The sequence below is a fragment of the Notolabrus celidotus genome, chromosome 11 (genome assembly GCF_009762535.1).
Source record: "Notolabrus celidotus isolate fNotCel1 chromosome 11, fNotCel1.pri, whole genome shotgun sequence".
Lineage (NCBI taxonomy): Eukaryota > Metazoa > Chordata > Actinopteri > Labriformes > Labridae > Notolabrus > Notolabrus celidotus.
In genome coordinates this window covers 15,897,346-15,921,872 of record NC_048282.1, presented here as the reverse complement: position 1 = coordinate 15,921,872, position 24,527 = coordinate 15,897,346, and the positions used below count along the sequence as shown (strand labels likewise).

The 24,527-nt window shown below is 39.7% G+C and overlaps 1 protein-coding gene across 1 annotated transcript in view; it reads right to left on the bottom strand.

Annotated features, from left to right (window-relative positions):
* Positions 1-827: 827 nt before the first annotated feature.
* cntn3a.2 (contactin 3a, tandem duplicate 2) overlaps positions 828-24,527 on the bottom strand; it is a 47,716-nt gene continuing 24,016 nt past the window's right edge. Inside the window, exons 14-23 of the mRNA XM_034696694.1 lie at positions 23,785-23,902; positions 16,774-16,932; positions 14,217-14,366; positions 13,990-14,060; positions 13,111-13,345; positions 12,477-12,586; positions 10,717-10,903; positions 8,339-8,451; positions 7,998-8,166; positions 828-5,218 (exon numbers count right to left, since the gene is read on the bottom strand). Of these exons, the coding sequence (XP_034552585.1) occupies positions 5,121-5,218; positions 7,998-8,166; positions 8,339-8,451; positions 10,717-10,903; positions 12,477-12,586; positions 13,111-13,345; positions 13,990-14,060; positions 14,217-14,366; positions 16,774-16,932; positions 23,785-23,902 (1,410 nt within the window). The 3' untranslated portion in view covers positions 828-5,120. The remainder of the gene's footprint in view (positions 5,219-7,997; positions 8,167-8,338; positions 8,452-10,716; positions 10,904-12,476; positions 12,587-13,110; positions 13,346-13,989; positions 14,061-14,216; positions 14,367-16,773; positions 16,933-23,784; positions 23,903-24,527) is intronic.

Below are 24,527 nucleotides of genomic sequence, written 5' to 3'. Positions count from 1 at the left end.
CACTGTGTTGCGGAGATATGCTGAGAAGTGATACACACCAATCATGTCTTAGCCAATATCCCAGTAGGAGCTATCGGTATCCAAAGCATTTAGCAGTTATCAGCAATACAGGTGATTCATCGGGTATGCTCCCTGTACATTAATACCATTCATTTAGTGTGTGGTGTAAAAAGAAGTTGCAGTTGCCTGGTGCGGTGATTCAGTGGTCAATAGCATGTGAAGAGCCATTGCTGAAGTATTGACACAAAAGCTCATTATGGATGATCTGTGGTGTGTGGGGAGAAACCTCTCTTTTCTTCACTTCCCCTTTCTATTGATCTCTTCACAGGGTCCTCTCCCTCTTATTATCTTAAAAGCATCTCTGCAACACTGCCTCAATCAATATCTCACAGTAGCTTTCCATGTCATTCTCTTGTTTTAGAGGAAGGTACCTGATCATGCATGCATGCATGCTCTAATAATAATCCAAAGAAACGCACTATTCTTTGCAACAGCTGCAGTGTAACTTATTTGATGCATGTCAGATTCTGCTCTTTGAAATATTCTATGCATACTGGTAGAATCTCTGTGATGATGGTTATTATATAGCCTAATAAACCAATTAGTTTATGCAGCAAAAACCTTTGCAAATGTGTTCTTTATCCACAGGATAGTACACTTATGCTGCCTTTACTCATTTATATGCTATTTCATAATGTTATGCATTTTATAGCTTTGATGGTGCCCCAAGGCACTGCTCAAATTCTTCCAGCAGTAAGACACTAAAACTGCTGATGCTGAAAATGACACAGTGCTACACATAATTCAAAAAAATCCAAAAGATCTTACAACCTCAGTGAATTGTTTTTATTAAGTCCCTCATTTAGAAAACACAAATGCACCAAACAATATCATACATGCACAGCTTCAGCGTTTCAAGATCAGCTGATGACTTTTCAATGTGAAAACGTTACCGCCACGATCTCATGGAGATCACCTGGACATCAAAATACTGAGGAGTCACAACAGAAAGGCCAAGCGTTGTCAGACAGAGCCTGATTTGGATTTCTTTATTGATTTGAATATAATTTAAATTGTTTGTGTTAATTTTTTGATCAATTCTGCCTTTTCTTAGCTTGAAAGTAGCAAGAAAATTGTAAAGTTGTATTGGTATAAAAAGACAAAAAGTACTAGTAGACAGTACTATTTGTATTATCTACTGTGCATTGGCCAACTACCTTGTAACAGGTAGTGTTTGTGTCACTGCACCAAAAGGCTGTGTGTGATAGCAGCTGCTAAGAAATGTGGCTCTCTGCTCATGTATTTTTCAGATTCTGGGTTTGACTGAGAATTACAATTGGGAAGTAGGACACCACAGTTCGGTCTCCCAGTTGCAGGTGTTGCTTCGTATCACAACAAAAAATGCATACAGCATGTACAGAATACTGTATGAAGGCATGAGAGATCTCACTGTACTGGCTTTTTTTTAAATGGCCAACACTGGCTCTTATAGTTATTTTAAAGCAACACTTGACCTTTGTGCAGCAGAGAAAAATGAAATCAACAATCAGGAACCATATCAAACATTAAAAAAAGAAAGAAAACAAATCAATTCAAATTCTCCACAGTACTGATACATTACAAAACAAAGATGTTGGCAATGCTTCTAGGTACCAAGGACACAAGTTTATAAAGCCTGTCATATTATGTTGTCTTTTTTCTGTTCATGTAATCAACAAATCAGCCAAAAAAGATGCGTTTCCTGTGTAAACATTTGTTAGCTTAACAATGACATTCTGTGATGAAAGAATGTATACAGATTAACAACAAGTAAAGCCACAAAAACAGGATTAAAAGACTGCTTTCAGAAAGTTATTAACATTATCAGGAAGGAAAACCTTTTTATCAGATACAAACTGTACCCTGCAAGGTGCACCTGACCTGGCCTTGGAGAGTGGAGCTTTTTTCCTCTAGTATCTTTGCACCTGCATCTATGATAATTTAATCAAGAAAAAAAGACACTTACAACTCAAACTTGTTTCATCTACCTCTCATATTGACCTTGTGTAACTATTTTTTCAATATCTGTACAGCTTTAGAAACCTAAAGCCTTGAACCATATTCAATTACAAGAAATGCATTTAAACTAATTTGTTTCTGAATGCTAGAATGATCCTTTTGAAAGCTGTTTTCTATGACGCCACATGAGTGCAGTCTCTCACGTACACGCTTAAATCTACCGGGTTTCATCTCTGTGGCATTGTCCTGATTTAGTCCTTCCTAAATCCTGATGTATTCATCTTGGGTGGGCGTCATTAGTACCATTACTCCTATGCCCTTTTCTCATAGAAGCCCCTCAGGCCTGCTCTAATTTACTAAGATATTTTAATGTCTGCTAAATCATGGCACATTTTAGGCTTTCCATTCGTCAGGTCAGACTGTTAAATAGACCCTCAGGTTGTGCACCGACAGATTTGTGGTCTATCTGCTCCGGCCACTGTGGGGCTATCGAATAGTAGGGTGCAGCAGGTCTGAATACCTGAGCAGTGGGGTTTCACTGGAATACATAAATAAACAATGACAACACATACCACATAAGAAAAAGCTAATACAACTGACAAGAAAGGACAGATTCACAAAGTATTAAAACACAGCTGACCAAACATTTTGCCAAATAATGTCTAAGCTGGTGGCTAGATTTCAATTATCAGGCTGGCACAATTGGCAGCACTTTAAGCCCCTCGTCTCGACTGCAAGGGCTGATGATGCACATTAACTGGCACGGCTTTGTGTGTTGCCCAGATGGATGTAGACTAAAACTGCAAATAGTGAAAATTTCCAATTACTTAATCAATCCAAACGGAGAGAGATGTATACCATAATTTCTCTGAGCCCTGCATTAGCATGTCTTTCTCTGTCTAAATGACAGACTCAAATCCAAATATATTATACCATGGCCACTGAGAGTTCTTCATTCTGATTTGCTGGCATGTGCTTAGTCTTGAGACTAAAGACATACGTAATTCATGTTCTAATCTATAACAAACTCCATTCACTAGAGTAATGAGGCTGAAAGCTACGGCTAAAGCTAGTAATCTGACCCTGAGCCCAGATTATGTTGTGACACCATCGTTTCAGAATTAAAAATGGATTAAAATATAGGATTAAAATGTTATTATCTACATTGTTTTACCTCAAGATCTGACTTGAATTATGCCTGTGCTTTAACCAAGGAGAATAAGAGTCAGGTTATGTTAGAAAATAACTAATTTGAAGTACAGGACCATGTTTGATGGCTACATAATTTATAGGTGATTTGAATGACGACACAAGAGAGGGAGAACAACCAGCAAGCTGTTATTTTACAGATGTATTTATAAACAGTTATTTATTTAGAGATGTAAGAAAAGGGGGCTCTGGTTTAGCCAAGAGTGCGCAACCCATTTATAGAGGCTATCGTCGTGATGGAAGCAGACGTTGATTCGACTCCTGGTCATGACCATTTACTGCATGTCACCCCCCACTCTGTACTCCCCACATTCCCTGTCTCTCCTCAGCTGTCCTATCAGCAAAAAGCTGCAAAACTGTGAGAAATAACCATGAAATATAAGAAGACATAGATGCAAAGGATCATCAAACCCTGTTAGCTTTCTTACATCAACACACCTGTCCACCAGTCACGGCTGAAAGGGTGTGTGATGGTCTGATTGTCGTTTTAGGAAAGTTGCAAAAATAGTTTTCCAAAGCTGCTGGACCATCGAATGTACACCTCTGCTGATATATAATGGCCTCTTACAGACTCAACAAATGAAAAACTAGTGCTAATGAGTGACTTTACAGATGCTCTTTGATGTGTTTGTGAACTTTTTGGATCAAGTAAGGCTGGCTGGTCCCCCCTTCTCCTAGTCTTCATGCTAAGCTAAGCTTATACAGTCCTGAAAACCTGCTCCACGGTCATAGCACAGATATGAAAAAGGTGTGCAATCTCATGATCTAACTGTACTTTTTATTCCAACTGTGATAAAGGAGAGTGAGAAACTAAATGAGGGATATCTTTATTTTGATGGTATTTAGCTGTTTGTTGGCATGTGGCCATGGCATAAAGTATGAAAATATGCCTTGAAGTGATTCAAATGGATTATTGACGAAAACATGCAAGACATACGCCATTCTGGGTGTGTTTTTGCGTTTTTTCCCTTGATAAATGACCTTATGGATTGTGGCTGATTTTTACTGTCAATTGACTGATTGGTTCAGGACAAGCATTGAAGGAAATACACTTGCAGTTGTGTTTCTCTCTGACTACTGCTGTGTACAAGGAGATAAAAGCTTTGTGACTGCAGTGTAAAGTCTGATCCATCAATCAGCGGGCTATCACAATAACCAGTCGGAGGCCTTGAAACCTGCAGGAGCCCTCATGGTACATTCAGCTCTCCACTATCAAAAGATAAAAGCTAAGTGGCTAACACTGGCACTGTGAGCTTTTTTTTATGAGTTTCATCTGGGACACAACCAACTTTTAATGGAGTACGTAAAGATGGAGGTTGGCTGCGGTATTTTCCGAAACACTGAGTATCACGGACTAGTGTCTATAAGTGATGGCGTTACAAGCATCTTCAAAGGCACGGGCACGGGTGAATGAACATGTTCAGATTCGCCAATTCAGACGTGGAGACAGAAATCAGAAATATCCCAAAATACAAAATACAACTTCTTATGTCGACCCTCTGCAAAGTTCACTGAGACCTTCAATGTTAAGAAACGGTGAGGAATAAAATGTTGAAGAAAGCATGTAGCTATTAGCGATTACAACAAGAAGGCTGAAACTACTTTGGCACATGAATGGAAGTAAGGCATCTGTATCATTCGAAAAAAGAGTTGAAATGGAGCATTGTTCCCAACCAGCAGACATATCAAAACAGACCTATCTTAAAAAGAAAAAAAAAAGCTCAAGCGTTTACTATTAATTAAATGTCTGACAGCACGCTCCACTCTTGTGCTGCCTCATACCCGCAAACTTACACGTCAAATAGCATGTGATCGCCTCCAAAAATGAGAGGAAAGAAAAGAAAAACTCAGCAACTTTCACCAATTCAAGAAAAAATACCAATAAGAAGGTTGTAAAACAGTTTCTCATTGTGTCACGACGTTGACCTGAAAGTTGATATTGCGATGGCGAGGAGAAGGGAGTGGGGGGAGATGTCCACGCTCCAGGCTCTTGAGCCGCGGGCACTCATACCTACAACACAAACACGAAAAAAAATCACAATTCTTCTAGTAGCAAACTTTTGGAAGCAGTTTTGATACTTGAGGACCAGGGGCGTGTCCAGGGAGGTAGCATGAGGCGGCATGGGCTCACAACTAATTGGCAAACTATAATTGGCTATCTTCTTGTCAGAGGCAGGACTTGTGTTAGAATAATCTTTTTCTGCTGGCTGTGAGTAGCTTTCCTTGCAGTTCACAGTGGAAAATTTATTTTGTAAGTTTTTAAAATTGTGACCTTGATACACCCCCTTTTTGAGTCCTGAAAGAGTTCAAATTAAAACAAACATACAACATGAAGTAGAAGCTTTCCAGTCACACTCCAGACTCCAGTCACTCGCCATTTTTTTCTCTTAATGCATCATATTAAAAGCATCTCAGGGCATGCAAAATTAATGCCCAAATGATACCTTAGGGTTAAGGCTTTTTCAGTCAGTGTATATTTTTTGGTAATTGGATTGTACTTTCACAAATGGGTATTAAAAATAATAAAAGAAGTAGTTATTTCATTTCTTCATTGTACAAACAAAAAAGTTGAATCTAGATTTTAGCTGTTTTTCTATTTCATGGTCAAAAAGGGATAGGCAAAATCTAAAAATTAATTGGATTTTGATTTTCTATTTAGTACATTGAAAAATACAAAATTAGTGAGAGACAAAAGGAAAAATGGCCCGTGTTTCATTTTCTGGGACTGGATGTGGTCATGGCCAAGTCTAGAGCGATAAAAGAGGCATGGGCACTTCCCAAGAAGGGTGTCAACCCCCCGAGACCTAAGCGGCCTGTCAGCCTCTCTGCGCTTGAGGTCTGGATCAACGATTACCTGAGCCTTTCAGTCAATGAAAGTCGATGTACATCAAAGAGACGGCGAACCGCTTCGTCTTCAGCAAGCGGTAACGTCAACGTTCCGCCTTCTGACCTGCCTTAACCAAGGCCAATTATCATTCCTCGTCAACCTGACCCCTTCTGCCCAACCCATTCAGAGGCAATGGTGGGCAGTCCAGGGCTTTATAGCATTCCTTTATGAGTCTTGTCGAAGTAAAAACCATGTAACACTAAATTGATTGGTACCAATTTCAGTGTTGACACTATCAGTGAACATATTTTGTGGTTTACTTTAAGTTAAACAAGTGCATATGAAATAAAATATAAACAAAAGTAATGAAGGAAATAAATAAAAGAGGTGACTAGAGTCGAGGCATTGCCCAAATCACTAGGACCTGTCTGTTTTGGGTTGTAGTATTGCAGCGATTTTCTCCATGTTAAAGACATCTAAAACTGTCTCTACATTGCATCATGCTGAGAGGTTTGGCTCCAGCCAGGATGCTGTTTTTTGGCATGTTTTTTTGCAATGTCAAGCAGAATTCTTAGTAAGGAGTTCATATCTATGTCATTGGTACTGTCTGGTTGTATGCTCAATATTCAAAGTTAAGGATAGACTCGGAAGTTTATGCCCAAAATTTGTCTGAGTGCCTTTTGAAATTTCTTCCCAGAAATAAAAAAGGTTTGGGCAATTATAAATGTTTTGTTTTAACTTTTTGAAATTTAAGTTACACAAAGGAAAATACAAACTTTATTATATGATAATGCAAGTATTTAAAGAAGATTGAGACAGAAAGAGTAAATAAAGGCTATTCATCATGACCGGCCTCTTTATGTCAATGTCCCAATTGGGACACTGACATAAAGTCAGGACACGCCCCAATCAAAAAGTCAGGACACACCCCTGCCAAAGATATTTCTCTGCAGGGTTACTGATAGGTGCAACTGAGGACAGGCTGCCACAGACCTTCATGGCAGTTACATCCTATTTTTTTTTTCAAAATACTGGGCTACTTCAAATATGGTAAAACTAAAATTCTGTAAGGCTTCTGACTGTGACTGTCAGTAAAAAAGGTATTATGGTAGCTTTGTGTAAAGGGACAAGTAGCCTGATGCAGTTTGCTGTCATAAGTACTTCCTCATGTATGATTTAAGTGAGTAAAATAGCTCTTATGGATCACTGAATGTTTTCCTGTAAAGACATAACATCCAATTATATACCCTCTCTGGGATAATATACATATATTTTTGATGGGAAATAAGCCACCCTGCACCACTTTTCATTTTTTACAGCTGCATAGTTTCTATAACCACAGCACTTTGTTTTGGCCGTTAATGTTTTTTACCCGTATCTTTTTCTCAGCAGTGTCTGTAGAATTTCTGGGAAAGAAAAATAGAAGAGTATTTTTCAAAAGAAACTTAAAAGAAGAGCCAATGTGGAATTCTATCTCTCTGAGGTGCTGTTTTAACACCGAATATCAACAATGCAAATTAACATTTAGAGCAGTAGAGGAGCCCCCCACTGGAGTCCCACAGGACAGTAACAGCATCTAGTAAAAGAGGAAGTCAACCTCTGCGACAGAGACGGATTGTGCTGCATATTTCCGCGAAATATAAGTCTGGGAAGAGCACAACAGAGGTGGCTGGGGACACGGGTAATACTGAGTCAACGGAGGACAAAATGTCCCTGTCAGGTTTAAAATGTGCTAAGCGACTTCATTTACAAGAGAGGGTAAATAATTAAAAAGTTCTGAGAGCCTGAGGTCTCTCTGATTCTGCATGTCAAATGTTGCTGTTCTGTTGTGTTTCCCTACAACAGCCTTGTGTCAGCATATTTCAGTAAAACAGCTTTAGACTTAAAACCTTGACAGATTTTTCCATTATGCCTTTGTATTTTTGACCACTTTAACTTGCAACCCCGCAAACAACAAGCTTACTTAGTTGGTGGATTCGTATGGGATCTGAGGCAGGGCCCAGCCCTCCTTCACTCAGCGTCCGAATGTGGATGATGTACTCGTCATCTTCCTCAGGGAGGGTCAGCTCTGCTGTGGAGTTGGCTGTTGTGAGTGTGTTTACCTCATTGTGTCTCTGCCTCCTGTATGACAGCTGAATGAAGGGAGAGAAACAAGGTGGGTGACAAATTGTAAACACATAATTTTAAATTCTGACAGCTTACAGTGAGAGAACAAACAGGTAAGGTCCTAGCTTTCACTCAGTCTGATACATAATAGGTAAAAAAAACACTAGACTATGAATCATACTAGGATGTATAACTCACTTGGTAGCCTGAAACTTCTGACTCAGACTCCATCGCCACCACTGGTTCCCAGTAAAGAGAAAGCTGAGAGCCAATCAGGGTCCACTCTACATTCAGAGGTGGCTGGGCTGGTGCTGTATGATAAAACATAGAATTATACAACAGTGAGTTGTGACCTTGTAATCTGATCAGATAAGAGGCACTCCACTAGTGCTGATGTAGATAACAGCAACATTAATAAACATTATGGCAGACAGTATTTCTCTGGTTTGATCAAACTGAGGGGGATACTACGAAGCCGGATTTGCGGTTATCAAGGTAACTTCAGGGTTATCACTGGATTTTCAGTACTACGAAGGTGGTTCACTCCTTACCAGGGTAGATAACCATGGTTACTCATGCTGAACTCCTAACCTGCTCCGGAGCAGGTTAGGAGTTGCTCAGGATCAGAGATCAGTTTGTAGTAAACTCCCCCCACTGACCAATCAGCTTGCTCGATCACGGGGCTCTGTGAGCTCATCGCGAGGGGAGGGGGGGAACTGTGGTCAAGCCTGCATTGGAGAAGACACGGGCAGGAAACTTTGTCTACCTGTATGATTTATATATAAAATACTGATGGAAGTTATTGATTATCTTTCCTGACATCATACTTAAACAGTGTCTGAAGTCAGATTATTCAGATGAAATTGTTTTACTGCATTAAATATAAAACTGCGCGTTCTTATCACTTTGAATCATGTTCTCATTTGTATTAGTCCTTTAACCACAGCGCTCAGTTTGATACCGTCAGGGCTGCAGCTGAAATATTACGTCTTAAACTGTTAAACACGACACAAGATGAAATCAGAGAGAGAGAGATCACTGTAAGGGAATAAAAAGAGTTATTATAGTCAGATATACAGTATCTGCACTAAATGATGAGAAATAAGATGTAATTTGCGCATTCAAACAGTTGTTGTCTGATCCCTCAGTTCTTCCTTCATGTTTCAAACACAGCTGTGTTGAAGTTAATCTGGATTATGTGTTTAACTTCTTCATATTTTTTTAATATCAGTGCAGTGTTTAAAATTAATTTCGATGTGCTGACCATGCTGACGGCAGACTGTCCGTGTCTGTGATTGGTCACGTTGCCTTCTCTGCCCCGTTCATGTGAACGCGCTCAGGGTAATTCTGGATTGACTCAACATGTTGATAACCAGCTTCACGTGACAGTTTAGCGCGATCTCCTTTGTCCGGTTCAGTGAAGCTGGATCAGGAGAAGATATCTAGGACATGCTGAACTCGCTTCGTAGTATACCCCTCTGGTATCTCAGGATCACACATGTCGCCAAAGCATTGTAACAGATAAATGGACACGTATGTAAAAATGCATATAGGCCAAAGAAGCTGGTCTGAGGTATCCTGTGGGCATCAATAACTGAATATAAATATGGACAGCACACCTCTATCTCTCCCCTTTGTAAAAAAAAAAATGAAGCCAAAACAGCCTTGGTGGATGCTGACATGGGGCACTAGCAACAAATCTTTGGAACCAAGGCATGTGCCTCCTTCCGGCCTCGCTACGATCTCTGTTTACTTTTCCACAGAGATTCAGAGCGTGTTATGTTAATCTGCAGCTGATACATGTTGCTGTTTATCATACCGACATGATTACATGAAGAATAGAGAGGAGGAGATGAAATACACGGCCGATGTGCGGCCGATGTCCGGGATCCTGGAAGTCCTGTGGATGCGGGGAACACAATGCCGCCAAGCAGACCAATCACAGGGCTTGCCATCCGCGTCTATTCTATGCGTAGTTACATTTTGGAGGAGGTGCACGTCAGCTACGTGCGTAGGCCTCTGCGTAGGTACGGGAGCTACGCTGACCCCTGGGGTAGGCTCCGCCGTCGATTCGACGCAGAAGTATAAATCAGCCTTTATACTGCAGCCAGCCAGTGTTTTGGCTTCACTTTTAGGGGGGCATGTTGTGCAGTCCAGGTTTTATTTGATGCAGTTTATGGTGGACAATGCTCATGTGTTGCTTGGCATCAGTTCTGTTCCAGTCAAGTTGTAGAACTAATTGTGTAATTGGAGTCTAATGAAAGATTAAAAAGATAATAGCAATAATAATCTTGTTGTTCCTAACTTGTGCCATCCTGCTTGCACAACTGTTGCATAATCGCAATAAAGCAATATTAAAGCTCTAGGTTGAGCTGTTCTATTAAAGCAGCTCTAATAATTGTAACTATCTCTGACTGAATCACAGCCATGCCGATGTTCACTATAACAGTTCTCTCTCTTGTGTCATATTGTTAAATTCATTAGCACAGAAACAAATTGCTTTGTATCAATCAATTTCATTTCACTGTGGAGTTGCAATCAAATATTGAGCAGCAGATCTGAGCGCTTAAACTTACGTGGCTTTTTCGTGGTGACATTGATTGCAGGGAGGAAGGGGCCGGTGCCGGCTGTGTTGAAGGCGCTGACTGTAAGAAAGTACTGCGTATTTCCTGCCAGGCCGCTCACTGTGACCGACGTTTGGTTCCAGGGCACCCTAACCTTCCCCATGGTCTCAGGTTTAGTGTCGTCTTCCCAATACACCACCTGTTCAGCACAGAAAGCGTATCATCTTGAATTACACCATGACATATGGCTTTGGATTGGAGCAAAATGCGAACATTAGTAGCATGCATTTTCAATCAAATACAACACAACAGGGTATTTTGTAGCTGTGTTTGATGTCTTGAGAGAAATGTGGTGTTGATAAATGATCACCTCTGGGTATATCCTCTTAAGTCAGACCACGGTTTTCTTTTATCTTTGCAGGAGGATGTTTGATCTGACATTACAAAGCCTTTGTTAATGTGCTTTTACAACTTCACAGAATGTGTAACTATTTTTACCCAAAGACCACAAAAAAAACATGAACTATCTGTTTCCGTACTGATTCAACAACATTTTTCAATAATTTATGAATGATATAATCATTACATTTTCAAGTATCAAATATATAAATTGGTTAATATAACTTAAGAAGCTCAAGATGACATCATCAAAATGTGAAAAAGCACAAAAATCATGTACTTATTTAAAATGACACAACACACAAAGCAGCAGAGGCTCACATGTGTGCAGTTAGGATCAGCTGTGCATTTTTACTTGATGACTAAATCATTTAATCAATTACCAAATTAACAGTGGAGATTTTTTATTCCCCAGACAAATAGATTTACTGTCTGATTGTTTCAGCAACATACATAAATCTGTGTTGCCATAGACAAGTAATATTTATTTTCCACTCATTAAAATCCAGCTAATCAAGATATGCACCTCAGAAATATTACAGATCAAATAACAACTAATGTTACCATTCATTAAATAAGTGACTACTGTGTTCTCCATATAACTCTCACGCTGACAATACAATATCTCAAAACGACACCCATCCCCCAACCCATGTTCTTTTCTGTTGACACTATCTAGTTTCAGTTGGTGCTGAAATCCCTCAGGTTACTCAGATATTATATATGTTCATTCCCAGATGAAAATACTGAAGCAACTTTGCTTTTATTGATCAAAAGAATAACAACAACATCTTACTTTAGATCCCTTTGATCGCCCTCATTATTCAGCCCAAAGTATGCAGGTAAGGTAATCAGGCTGTCCCAGTTTTTTGAGGGAAAAAATAGAATAATATCAACTGCTAGGGGTTTCAAATGTAACACTTTAATATTCATATTCTATTTAGAGAACAATTACAAGGCTGAAGATCGATTCCCCTGATGCCGCAGTGTTAGACTGTAAAAACAAACAAGAGTAGTGGGGGATAATCACAGTTTTTGGCTGGTACTCTGACACGGGGTCCGCTGTATTTTCCAGCAAAGACTATCACAGAGCTCTGTATCATGATATCCAATAACTGACAGCAACCTGAAAAGGCATGTGGACAAGCAATTTTCTTTTGTTCTCTTGAAAACGCTCTGACATGTTTTCCTGTCGTGTCGGGACAAAGAACTGTATAATTTTGCCCATAACAGTCGCCCAACTGAAACAGCCATTACCATGGCGACGCCGAGTTTGGAAGTGTCGGCTTTGAGGTAGGACAGGGGTGATGACTAGCATTTGAATTGTGTTGTGTTTGTGATTTCTATTTCCATTTAAAAGGGTAAAAATGTACCTCATAGCCCAGAACCCTTTCAGGGGTGAAGGAGAGAGCCTGCCAATTCACCTCAATCTCAGAGGCTGAGACACTTCTGGCCCAAACTCCCGCTGGCATCCCACTTGGCTCTGAAAACAGACAACAGGAGACTGAGCGGTGCTGCCTTTCCTCAAACGGCACAGAGACGAGCAGAACAAATCTCTTCACATTTTACATTTGTAACAGTGCGGCATTCTTGTTGATCTCTACATGGATGAATCATCACACACAGGTGCTGCTGGTAAATAGACTAGCACTACACTAAACACTGACCCCCTCTCAGCATGCAGAGAGGTAGCATAGATCTAAATGCCAAGCGCTTCTCACTTTGGAAGAGCCGTTCAAAAGAGTGGTGATATTTGGAGGCAATCTGCCTGTCCTTAGATACATTTGTAGCAATTTTCCCCCAATTTTTCTCCTATTTTTTGAACATACGAAAGATTTGTACAGATTGATTTCCTGCATGCATCTTTATTTGATGCAGGAAGATAAAATACTGGGCTTTCAGCCTACGAGATGCAATAAAAACCACTTTCATGATCTTTGTCCTTTTCCAAAACAGAAAAGCTTTGTAGCTTTTTGCAAAAAAACCCACACATATTCAGCCTCGTACCTATCTCTGCAGAATAGATGGTGACCACAGGGCTGAAGGGACCCTGTCCTTTGCTGTTGTAAGTGCCAACCTTCACATGAAATGGAGAGAAGGGCGCGATGCTGTCGTTGCGGTACACGTAGCGAGCAGCACCGGGCTGAGAGGTAGCCACGTGAGTCCAGCTAACATCTCCGAAGGCCCGGAAAGCAATGATGTAACCAAAGCTCTCACCATTCTGTAGTTCTTCAGGGACAGGCTGAGAGTGAAACACAAAACTATAGTGATATTAAAACATATACAAACCACTCACGTTCACCCCCCGGCTGGACTGACATGATCACCACCCGCTCTCAAAAGAACCGCGTGACCCACAAATTGCTTTTGTGACCCACCTGACGAAATGAAATGAGGAGTAAAATGTCATTAAGAAAAAACTAAGCTCATTACAGAACGTCTGTGCGGCTTTTAGAATGAAAAGTTATTTCTTACTTTAATGAAATGAGAAAACTCAAATAATGAGAGAGCTGTAGGAAACTAATGAATTCCTCAATATCTACATTATTTTTCAGCTACCCGTCTGGTTTACTTCAGAGCTGGATATGAGCACAGCGGATTTGGCTGAACAACAGTAATTCAGCGCAGATCAAAGCCTCATAAATGACAATAACTGGCAGATTAAGTGCTCTGCTTGTGTGCGCTACATTACATGAAGACATTTTAACTAAGAAATTACAACAACTTCTGCACCAGACTTCATTAACACCAAATTTAGGACACCTACAAGCAAACAGAGCAGAGGCTTTCAAATTTAGCAGAAAACATTGAGTATCTCACTCAAGAAGAAAAAATGAACTACAGGCACTTTGTATTTCTTACTAGAACATAAGACTGATGACTTACCTCCCATGTGATGACCAGTTCAGATCGACTTCCACCACCTCCTCCCACATCACCTGGCGCTGCATCAGGAACTACACAACACAGACCTTGATCAGACCTTCATGTAACAATCACTTCAGGCTTCAGAAAGTTTGAAAAATGGAAGGATGGTAGGTTTTTGTTGCAGATCATAGTGTGTAATTTACCTCAGAATCAGAATGAATGATTGACAATGCAGTGTACTGTACCTGCGTCCTCGGTCCTGGTTTTGACTGACACAGGACTGGGTTCTCCCACACCAACACTGTTTTTGGCCAAGACCCGGAACTCATACTCCACCCAGGCATTGAGATCTACTACAGTGGCAGTCAGTGTGTTCCCATCAATTATCTCAGGGACTAGGAAAAAGCAAACAGTTTACATAAAAACATAAGGAACAGCAGATCATGTGAAACAAAAATAACCATGAGAGCCAAATGTGTACACATTTACCAAATATTATACCTTAATAGGACTGATTAACACCAGAGCTATCAGGGCAGTCATTCTAGACCCTTTATACATTTTGCATAACTTTGGTTTCTTAACCCAACAGTACTAAATGACAATTACTTTTCCTAAACTTGTGAGTATTTGAGCACCTCAGCAAAACTAAAAACCTAGCTTTAGCTTTGAAAATAAGACATAAACTCTCAAATTGACCGTAATGTCAGCCAAAGATCCAGAAAACAGACACTGCCCTCCTCACCTTGTGCTATGCAGTAGAATGTCAAAATGAACTCTCAAACTAAAGTGCAAATGTGAAAATGCTACAAGCTCGGTGACCTAGGAAGAGGGCACTTAAATGTTGCTGCTACTTGCGCTAAGCATGGGTGACATGCAGAGGACAAGGGTATGGTAAGGTAGAGGGCTGAGTTGTGAGAACTGCTGTCTGCAGCAGTAACTTTTTTGTTCCTAACACTTGGGGTGCCAAAAGAATGCTCAAACTCCAACCAGAGTGGCTTTTACCTCTAACTGATTTTTTTTAACTATATGAGGGCAGCAAACAAGCAGCCAACAAGCATCACTGCAGATTATTCTATACATTTTAAGGCTAGTCTGAAACTGCAATCAAACGTTTGCCTATTTCTACACCACATGGATCTAAGAATATATTAGGATTCATATTTAGTCCCCTGACGCAATTAAGTCAACATTTCTCCTCTTTTATTTCTGTTTTTGGGCCCCACAACCTCCCAAGGAAAAAGTGTGTTCTTTAGCTGCAAAATGTTACTAAGATAACCAACTAGCTTTAAAAAAGGGCACAACACAGGCTAAAAAGGAAACAGGAGGGGTGAAAGTTAATCAGAACGTTAGGTTAGGGGCTTACAAAACTTTCAAATAAATCAGAGGACTAGAACATTTTAGAGCTGAAGGGTACTGCAGAGTTGGCTGAAAATCTGATAATTATCTTAGGGTTCATCACCCCAAGTGACCCCTTTTACAAAACACATAGACATCTGATTAATTGTTAATTAAAATCATTGATTAGGATTTACCTGCTCTTAGAGTTCGCTTAGTTAGCAGTTCTAGTGATATAAGTGATATACTGTTAATTTATATTGCAGGTTGAATACATAAATTGAAACACAACAGCTCCCCAAAACTGAAGATAAAACACTAACCACCCTAAATAACACAAGAGCTTTCATAAGTCCACGTCCTCTGTGCTGACAGATGGTCAAACTACAAAATGTGGTTGCTATCATGAAGGTTAGTGCTAATTGTGCTGATTTATGTAAAAGTGTTCATTTTATAAAGAAGTTCAGTTTTATTTAGTTATTTGAGGCTAAAAGGAGGGGATGTGATATCATCACTGACAGCTCTGTTGACAAATGCAGGCTCCTGCAGTGTTTTTAACCTGATTAGCATAACAGAGAAGGAACAGAAATAAAAAGCAGAACTAAAATGAACACAAGAGTCTTTGAGCTCGACAAAACCATGAGTGTGTCCACTTCAAACAACACAAGAATTAGTTCTGCTGTTGACTGTACTGAGGGATTTTTGATGTTTTATTGGTAAGCTAAGTATGTGCTTTGGTTAGCAGGAGGGGAGTGATGTCCTATCTTGTGGCTCCACCAGCCAGATCAGTTCTGTGCATGCTTGGCTTCAAAATACGTCACCAGCAATATATGTCAACACCCATCACAGATGTATTTTGGATACATTTTTAAAATTTGAGGATATTGAGGTGCTTTGTCAATACTTTATACAGTAATGGATGAATAATTGACATCTACATAAAATAAAAGTACATGTTGGGGTTTTTCAGATTCAAAAAAGGTCAAGTGATGAGTAAAATCTTTTAGATTAACTATGATTCATTACGATTATTTTGGTTTCTTTTTTTTTTTCAATAAACAAGCACAGTCCCTAGGAAACATACTTATAATAATACAATTTGTTTCATTCTTCCAATCTGTGGTTGCCCAATGCAACTTGCACCAAGTGCATTCACCCTCCATTGGAACAGGGAGTAAATGTCATCCAAATGGACTGGAGCAGAAGAAAGGATTTTTTCCCTGGTTAAGGCAGGTGTAAAGGTCACTGAAGTGGTTTAAATGAGATCATGTAAAAGCAGCAAAGTTGACCTCAAGTTCTCTTGAGTAAATCCTGAATCCCAACCATCTCCAGGGCTTCTGCTCTGTAGCTGACCCCGCAATCTGACCTCCCAGCAGTTAGACAATTTCCCTGAGGGGACCTGTGAAGTATCTGGATCCCATCACATGTGGTATGAGATAAAATTCATCTCTAAGTGCTGCCTACCTGTGTTAACCCTCTGCCAGCCAACAGTAAAGGGAGTCCTGGTCTGGATGAAGTAATTGGTGATGGGGCTGCCGTTGTCTCTGCCCGGACTCCAGGCGAGCTGGGCTGTACTGTCTGTCACCTCCTCCACAGTCACGGAGTCTGGGGGGCTGGGTGGGCCTGGTTCAATCACAGAAACATACACAGTGATGTACTCATGCATGCAGATCCACAGAAAAACTACTGTGAATATGTACTTACAGAAACTGTGAGGAAAACATGAAAAGCAAATACATTTGCATAAAAATGCATCTAGCTCCTCTATACTGCTATAAGACATTATGCTTAGTTAAGATCCTCCATATTTAAAATCAACGTTAGGGAGAAAAAAATATTTGAAAAGCTTTGAGTTTAAGCTTTGAGGAGAAGTTATGCTCTTCACAAGGAATTAAAAGTTAATTCAAGATTTATCCTCCAATATTCACCCAACCTGTAATCCTTCCCTTTCATGCTCCTCCTGGTAATTGATCGCGGAAACAGCAGACGTAAGTAGGTGCAGGGGCTCGAATTAAAAGGTAAAAGATGAAAAAGAGCCTCACAGCCCTGAAGAAGCAGTGTTTTATCATTTATTTTCATTATCCCACCAATTAAGCTGTGTGATGTTTTACTTTACCCTCATCTGCTGCTTCCTGTTTCTAATGAATGTGTCAGCTCATCAGAAATAATAGACCACTGGAGAGCTTAGAGACACACCGCAGAATAATGACGCCCCGAGCTCTGCTTCACACTCCTCACCGCCTCTGAAGTGGTTTCTTATCTGAGGCAAAATATTCCAGTTATTAAAATATTGAGTGATTATTTTAATAAACAATCAATGCCTGGGAAACACAAACATATGATTTTTTGATTGTAGTTCAAGCAGTATACATACGTGCTATATGTGTGAGTGCATGCATATAAATATTTATCATACTCCACATGCATGCTAAATAAGTAACTGCTGAACTACATTTTTTCTTGTTTACAGAAGCAGTGAGCGTGCTGCCCACATACAGTTGGCCTTAAGGCCCTGGCTTTAGTGGTATTGATCTTTGTGAAACTCATTAGCAGCTCTTGATCAAAAAAACCTTTAATACACTGGCCTCATTAATACATATTAATGGAGCAGACAATCAAGGATCAATTCCTTATCCTCTTAATTATATTTCATTGGCTGAGGGAGGAGGGTGCTGTCAGTGTCTCGAGGCTGTTCAAATAATCTGTTATTAATATGGACAGACTGTCTGGGCTTTTATTGTGAAGTTGGCACAGGGCAAATGGATAACTGGTAATATTTTAAGTACTTCGAGACATGGTAATTAACACATATTATTCAGATTTTAATTTACTATTATCAAAATGTCTGATATCCACTTATAAACATTTATGAAACTCAAGGAACACATTGTACAGTGTTTTGGCCGCTGTGTGCTTCCCTACACACTGTCTTCCAGGATGATGATGATAATGACAATGATGATGCAACTATCAAACAAGCACAAGTGCTAACCAAGTGGTTTGAATGCTAACAACCATGATGTAATCCGTACATCATGACCTTCTCCAATTGCTACTACCACCCAGTGGAGTGTTTTTGAGGCACTGTGGAGTGGCATCTGAAACATTTTCTATTGCCATTGTAAAAAAAAAAAAAAAAAGGACAACCCAAGTGATCTCTGTGTCAGGAGTGATTACCATTGACCTTCAGACATGGGAGAGGAGTGGACAGAGAAAGGATCTGAAAGAGCAAAAATACTGAGCTACTACAAACGGCTGGTATCAAATGATTGAAAAATGTGCCTCTTGCTGTTAAGACCAATTAACAGTATCAGCGCAAGTCTGATAATACATATCTAAATACGTCTAAGTGATCTCACTCTGCTTCATCTTCTGCACACTGACACCTTATCATCACAGTTCAATGAGTTCCACATTATTAGAATACTTATCTGAACATTAAATTGGTATTTTTTAAGCACATGTAACAGCAGCCGCAGAGTAACGATTTCGTCATTGTGGTTTTTGTCAGCTACCTCTCGCTGTATAAAGAAATGTGTACTGTTTCTGAGATTTCTGCCTCCATTCAAACATAAACGGTAATTTAATTGATTTTGTTGGGTTGTTTTGGTCACAGTTTTCACAAACAACATAAAAAAAATTACAGTCAAAGGCAACATCTCCTTCCAGATTCTGAGTCCCCGTTGCTTGGTTTAATACACACAAGACAATTTCTCTGATAGAAAGAAGTTCCAATAAAAAACAGGATGTGCTGTCGATAATTCAGACAGGACAGGGCTTCTTTGCACAAAAGAAATGTTATTGTCGGAGGTAGAATGGAAAATAACTGAGCACTTTAACTAAAGTGTTGTATTAAAGCACTTTTTTTATATACTTGGACTTCAGTGTTTCCAGTCTAACTGCCTTGTCACCTCTACCCCTCTGTATCCAAGGGGATCATACCGTTGTTTAAACTCCTCTACATTTTCTGCTGATTACAGTTACAACATATGTTCTTACTTCATGACAAAACAGATCATCCAATAGTTTATACACACACAGTCAAACACTGGAACTTTTTGGCGTGAGGGTCTTACAAAAAGGGGGTACTTGTCATGTTTCAGTTACGTAAAGAGACAGTAGCTGAAATGAAGCATTTCAGGCAGAGGCTAAAATTAGGGTTTTCAGAGACACCAGCATGAAAAAAGTATCGATTTATTTGATCGCCAACTGCTAAATGCTTCTTACACAACCTTATACCCTAATACTTACAGGGAATATTTTTCTACAGAACCAGGCCTATTACTTCTGATGAAAGGATCTGAGGATCACAGTAAGGTTAAGAGTGCTTTCACATTGGTAGCCTGTTTGCTTTGTTCAGTTAAGTGGGCCACAGTGCACTTCATCGCAGGGCAGACCTTACGTCATTACACCACCGCCTCCTTTTCCCACTGTGTAGATAAACAAATGCTGCTGTTATTGAATTGGATGGAGTTGGTGAGTAACGTTAGTCTACTATATATATGAAAACTGCCTTGTATTCTTCTTGATTGTTACAAGTGAGTATGGTGTGTGCTTTGGCCTGCTTCACAATATTGCAGTGTGAACACAAAAAGAACCAAGGGAAAAATGCATCTATTATTCTATTATTCTATTATCTGAATCACAACAAACAAACTAGCTTAAGGTGTGAACACAGCCTAAGTGTAGCAACTCTTTTTTACAAACTATCCCTGAAAGAGTGCAAACAATTGTTCAATTCTCTGAGAATCTTCTGTTTGCTTTGTATTGATGAGAATTTTCATATTTTTGTTGTTATTCATGTAAAAGTAGTAACCTACTTTATTTATATAAGGTTAAATAGATTGCTTCCTCTCAGCAAAAGGAATGGAAGTAAGCAAAACTTTCCAAAAACCAACCCAGGCAGTACAATTTTTAAGCAACTATGCCTCTTAGCTTGTCAAGAGACTCACAGAGAAGACAAACTAACACGTTTTAACTCCACTTGGTGGTTGTTGTGAATGCAGGGGTCAGCAGTAGTGGGATCCGGGGCTAACCAATGGTGTAGAAAGTGATATTGGATTTATTAGTTGTAAAATTTTAAAAGCAACAGAAACAGACACAGAACATCATGATACACTGCTTCACGAGTTTATCTGCAGCAACTGATCAAGCTCTACACAGACGGTGGGTTGGAGAGCATGAACATCAACATTTGTTAGCATGAATGATAGCCTGATATCAGACAGAATTGGCACTACTTTTCTACAGAGATCTTTTCAGATGTCTGGATCATGTAACCAGCAGAAAAGAATAAACATTTCTGGGGCTACAGTAACTGTCATACTGCAGTATGAAGACAAAATCATTGTGGTCATGGTAGACATAAGATTTAGTCACAACGAATTGACTTTGTGTAGCCACAGGCCATCGTTAATGTCCTACTTTGGACTGGCCAGCTGCTAGACCGGAAAATATTTGAATCTGATATTTTTTTGTCAGAGGTCTGTAGTTGTGATCAAGAAAAAAAGCTTCTTTTTCCTCCTTGACTGGTTTCTCTTTCCAGCTTCATGCTTTGCCGCCCAACATTTGAAGCCATTTGATCCAAGCGATGAGACATCCATGACAGCTGCCGTGAGCAGGAAGTGTAAATAATGCACAATCTGAGTCATAGACAAGTTTAGCTCCAGTCAATACAGGGCCAATCAATTTCCAAGGCCTTGATATTGCTTCTGCAGGAGAAACAGCCTTATTTCCACTTAGTCCTCAGCCATTTGGAAAGGAGCGATTATTAATGAAATTAGCTCAGCAGATCCTCAGCGTGCCAAGCTGAATCACTCATGGGTATCCTTACAAGATAAAGATATGGATCCAACCATTTCTAATCTTGACACCAAAACCATCAGTCACCTCATCTGACATTTAGCATATTTGCGTAGTGTCAATTTGCCGAGCTATTTGGCGTATTGATCAAAGCCAGAAACATCTCTCCTCTCGCTCTGCACACAATACAAACCTGCCACTCACAGAAACACAACAAAAGTTGTTCTATTTTGCTCTGCCTGATTCAGCGCCTGACAATCGTGTCTCTCTGGTGCAATACATACTGCATGAGTGAGCACAGACAGGCATCTAAACATTCCACTGTCAAGTACATTGCTACAATATGGAAAATTGGTCATTACCACTGAGGGAAAGAGAGAGAGGAAGAGAAAATAGTTCATATTCCTGTAATTTCACACTGTTTTGTCAAGTTCTCTACTTCCACAAACATCACTGCATGCAATTTAAAAGAACAGTCAGGCTCTTTTGTTTGAAGTAATCAAGTGAATGCTACTAAAAATAAGCAGAAAATAAAACTTTGTGTTTTCTGATGACTTCCAGCACGATTTTCATGTGGATATGAGCACTTTGTTGCACTGAAATCACCAGCTCAAACAAAACCCGCCTGACTAAAAAAGGCTTAGTGAACATTGTGCCTTGGCATTCTTTATATTTAAACGACTTCTCTTTTATGTTTTGCCACGCAGCTTTATTTGCAAACTCTCACAAAGAGTAGACATCTTTTTACTGGGGGTCGTTTTGCAGCTATATCTATGACACACTTTAAAGCTATTGTATGTCCAAGTGTCCTTGAGTAAGATACTGAACTCCGAGTCGCTCCCAATGGGCAGGCCTTGCAGCTTAGCTGTCATCATCGTGTGAGTGTGTTTGTGTGAATGGAAGGATAAGAGGCAAGTTGTAAAGTGCTTTGTAGGTGAACATAGAATACAGCTATGTAAGTGTAGTCCATTCGCCATTTATGCTTAAACATTTAAAAGACCAGAGTGTAGGATTAAGTAGAATATAGTGGAGAGGTTGCAGAAAGCAAACAACTGATAATCACTCACTTAACCCTCCCTGTCAAGCACGTAGGAGAACCATACACTGTATAAACAAGTGGACATAGCCACTGTGGGGCCTCAAATTGGCTGTTGAATTGTTTATAAGCATCTAATTGGACATCACTGGGCACACCATCTCATCTTCTGGAATCCTTAGCGGCTGTATTTTGACATTAGGATGGAAATGCATTGCTGTCTCTCTATTCTGGATGAAAGGGTGCTGTAGTTTCCAGAGCATTTCTAAAGGGATGGCCAGGGGTTTTATGGTCCCTCTCAAAGCCTGACTGTCCACCCTTGATGTCATACCCTAAATCCCAAACTATGATTGGATATTTATAAAGATGTGTGGCTTATGATAAAATCGTCTATTCAACTGTGTCAAAACAAGCTGCTGTGTTTTTCTTTGCTTTTAAGTACAACACATTTTTATGTTGTTACTTGTTCAAAATGACTTCCTTTCATATCTCTTTCATAAGAAATGTGTGTAGGAGAGTCATCAGTCCATCAAAAAGCAACATTCGTACCAAAGCGTTGCTAATAAATGTATTTTTGACAGTTCAAGTAGAGCATTTTTTTTTTTTTAAGTACCTTTAATTATGACTTTGGATAAACATCTTCTTTTTAAGTACTTAAAGAATCAAGCTTCAAAGACTTACATGTCGAAAGAAGTGAATGAAAGAAGTGAAAATGATTAGTGGAGACAGAAATGGTAAATTAATGATTTTCTGTGTGTGTGCGTGTGTGTGCGTGTGTGTGTGTGTGTGTGTGTCTTTATTCCACCCCTGCATAAGTCTATACCCTAGTTGAGTCACCCCTGTCAGAAGTTGTTACACGCCCCTGCCTAGACTTGTCAATCAAAGGTGTATGCCCTTGCCATACAGTATAAAGCTCCACTTGCTTTATGATCAGTTTTTCCTGAGATTACACCATCATTTCAGACATCAAATTCACACACGATGTATAAGACTTAAAGCGAACAGTTGAGATGATCACCACAAAGGGAAAATGTTTAAGGAATGTAAATCTAAGGTTCTTCTGTTTTGACTTAGCTTCCAAAACATCTTCCATGAGGAGAAAGTCAATGAGTTTAATGTCATGAAATTTGAAAGAACCCTTTAAAGAGAGCTTGGTTTGTCCATTTTGGGCTACTTTAGAAACATGGTTGCATATCATCGCTGTCGGGCAGAAACCTTGTTTCTCCAGTTTTGATCTTATGCATCTCAGTAGGCTAAAATTAAACAGATAAAATGAAAATCTCAAATTGAACAGTTATGTGAAAAACATGTATTTATTTTTTTGACTTCCTGGAAAGTAATGACTTTGAAGATACAAGGTTTCTGCCTGAATGTGATGATATATTGATCCATGAAAGAGTAACCTCTGTAGATACTGAGCTCTTTTTGAAAGATAACACAGTTTTTACTGTCAAGCGATTACACACTGATGAACACATACTTGTTAATATTACACTTTTCTCTGCCCATAAATCCCTCTAAATCCTGCACCCTAGTCCCTTAAGTCCACGTTTTATCTCCCCTTTTTAAAACAGGAGCCCTAAAACAATCAGGCTGTTTTAATTAGTAACAGCAGAGCAGTGAGGAGGTTTCCTTACCTTTCACGATCAATACAGCCACGGCTGACAGGCTCTCCACGTCCGTGTCCACCACACAGATATATTTGCCCGCATGGTAGAGCTGAATGTTCCTGATCATCAGATCTCCTGCTGTTCTCTACCAAGGAGGAGAGAAAGCTTTATGTAGCATGAAAGATAACAGACCTTGTGACAGCTTATTAAAGAATGTAGTCAAGCATATATAAGGTGCAGTAAATAGCAGTGCCAAAAAACGTTTGCAGATCCAGCAGTTATTTAGCTGGACTATGCGGAGGAAAACCCAGCCGGTTTCCAAGAAGTGATATTACACACATCTTTTGACAGTTCCTGCAGTCAAAGCCATAAAGCAAAAATAATGAAAAAAATCTGAAAATGACAGAACCTCTGAGTCACATCTTTCTGCCTATGATGAGGATCAAGGCCAGAATTTTCAGATACTGCATACAGCAAATGGAGTTTTTGTGTCCAACAAGGCTGTAGCTTTTTGACGAGCTTTTTGCAGGGCTCCTCACAGTGACCTTCAAGACCTGTTTTGAAAAACTAACAAATAAGCCATTACTATTGAATTCAGCTGGTTTTCACTCTATTGGAGATGAAAAAAAGGCGTCTTAGATTCTCATCTGAGAGGACACCCGTAAGCAGCAAACGGTAAATTAGTGGGGAAATCTTCCCTTGGCATTGGCAGGAAAATGTGGCAGTGGAGCCAACATGGTTTAATTATGGAAATTAAATTCCTTGAAGCA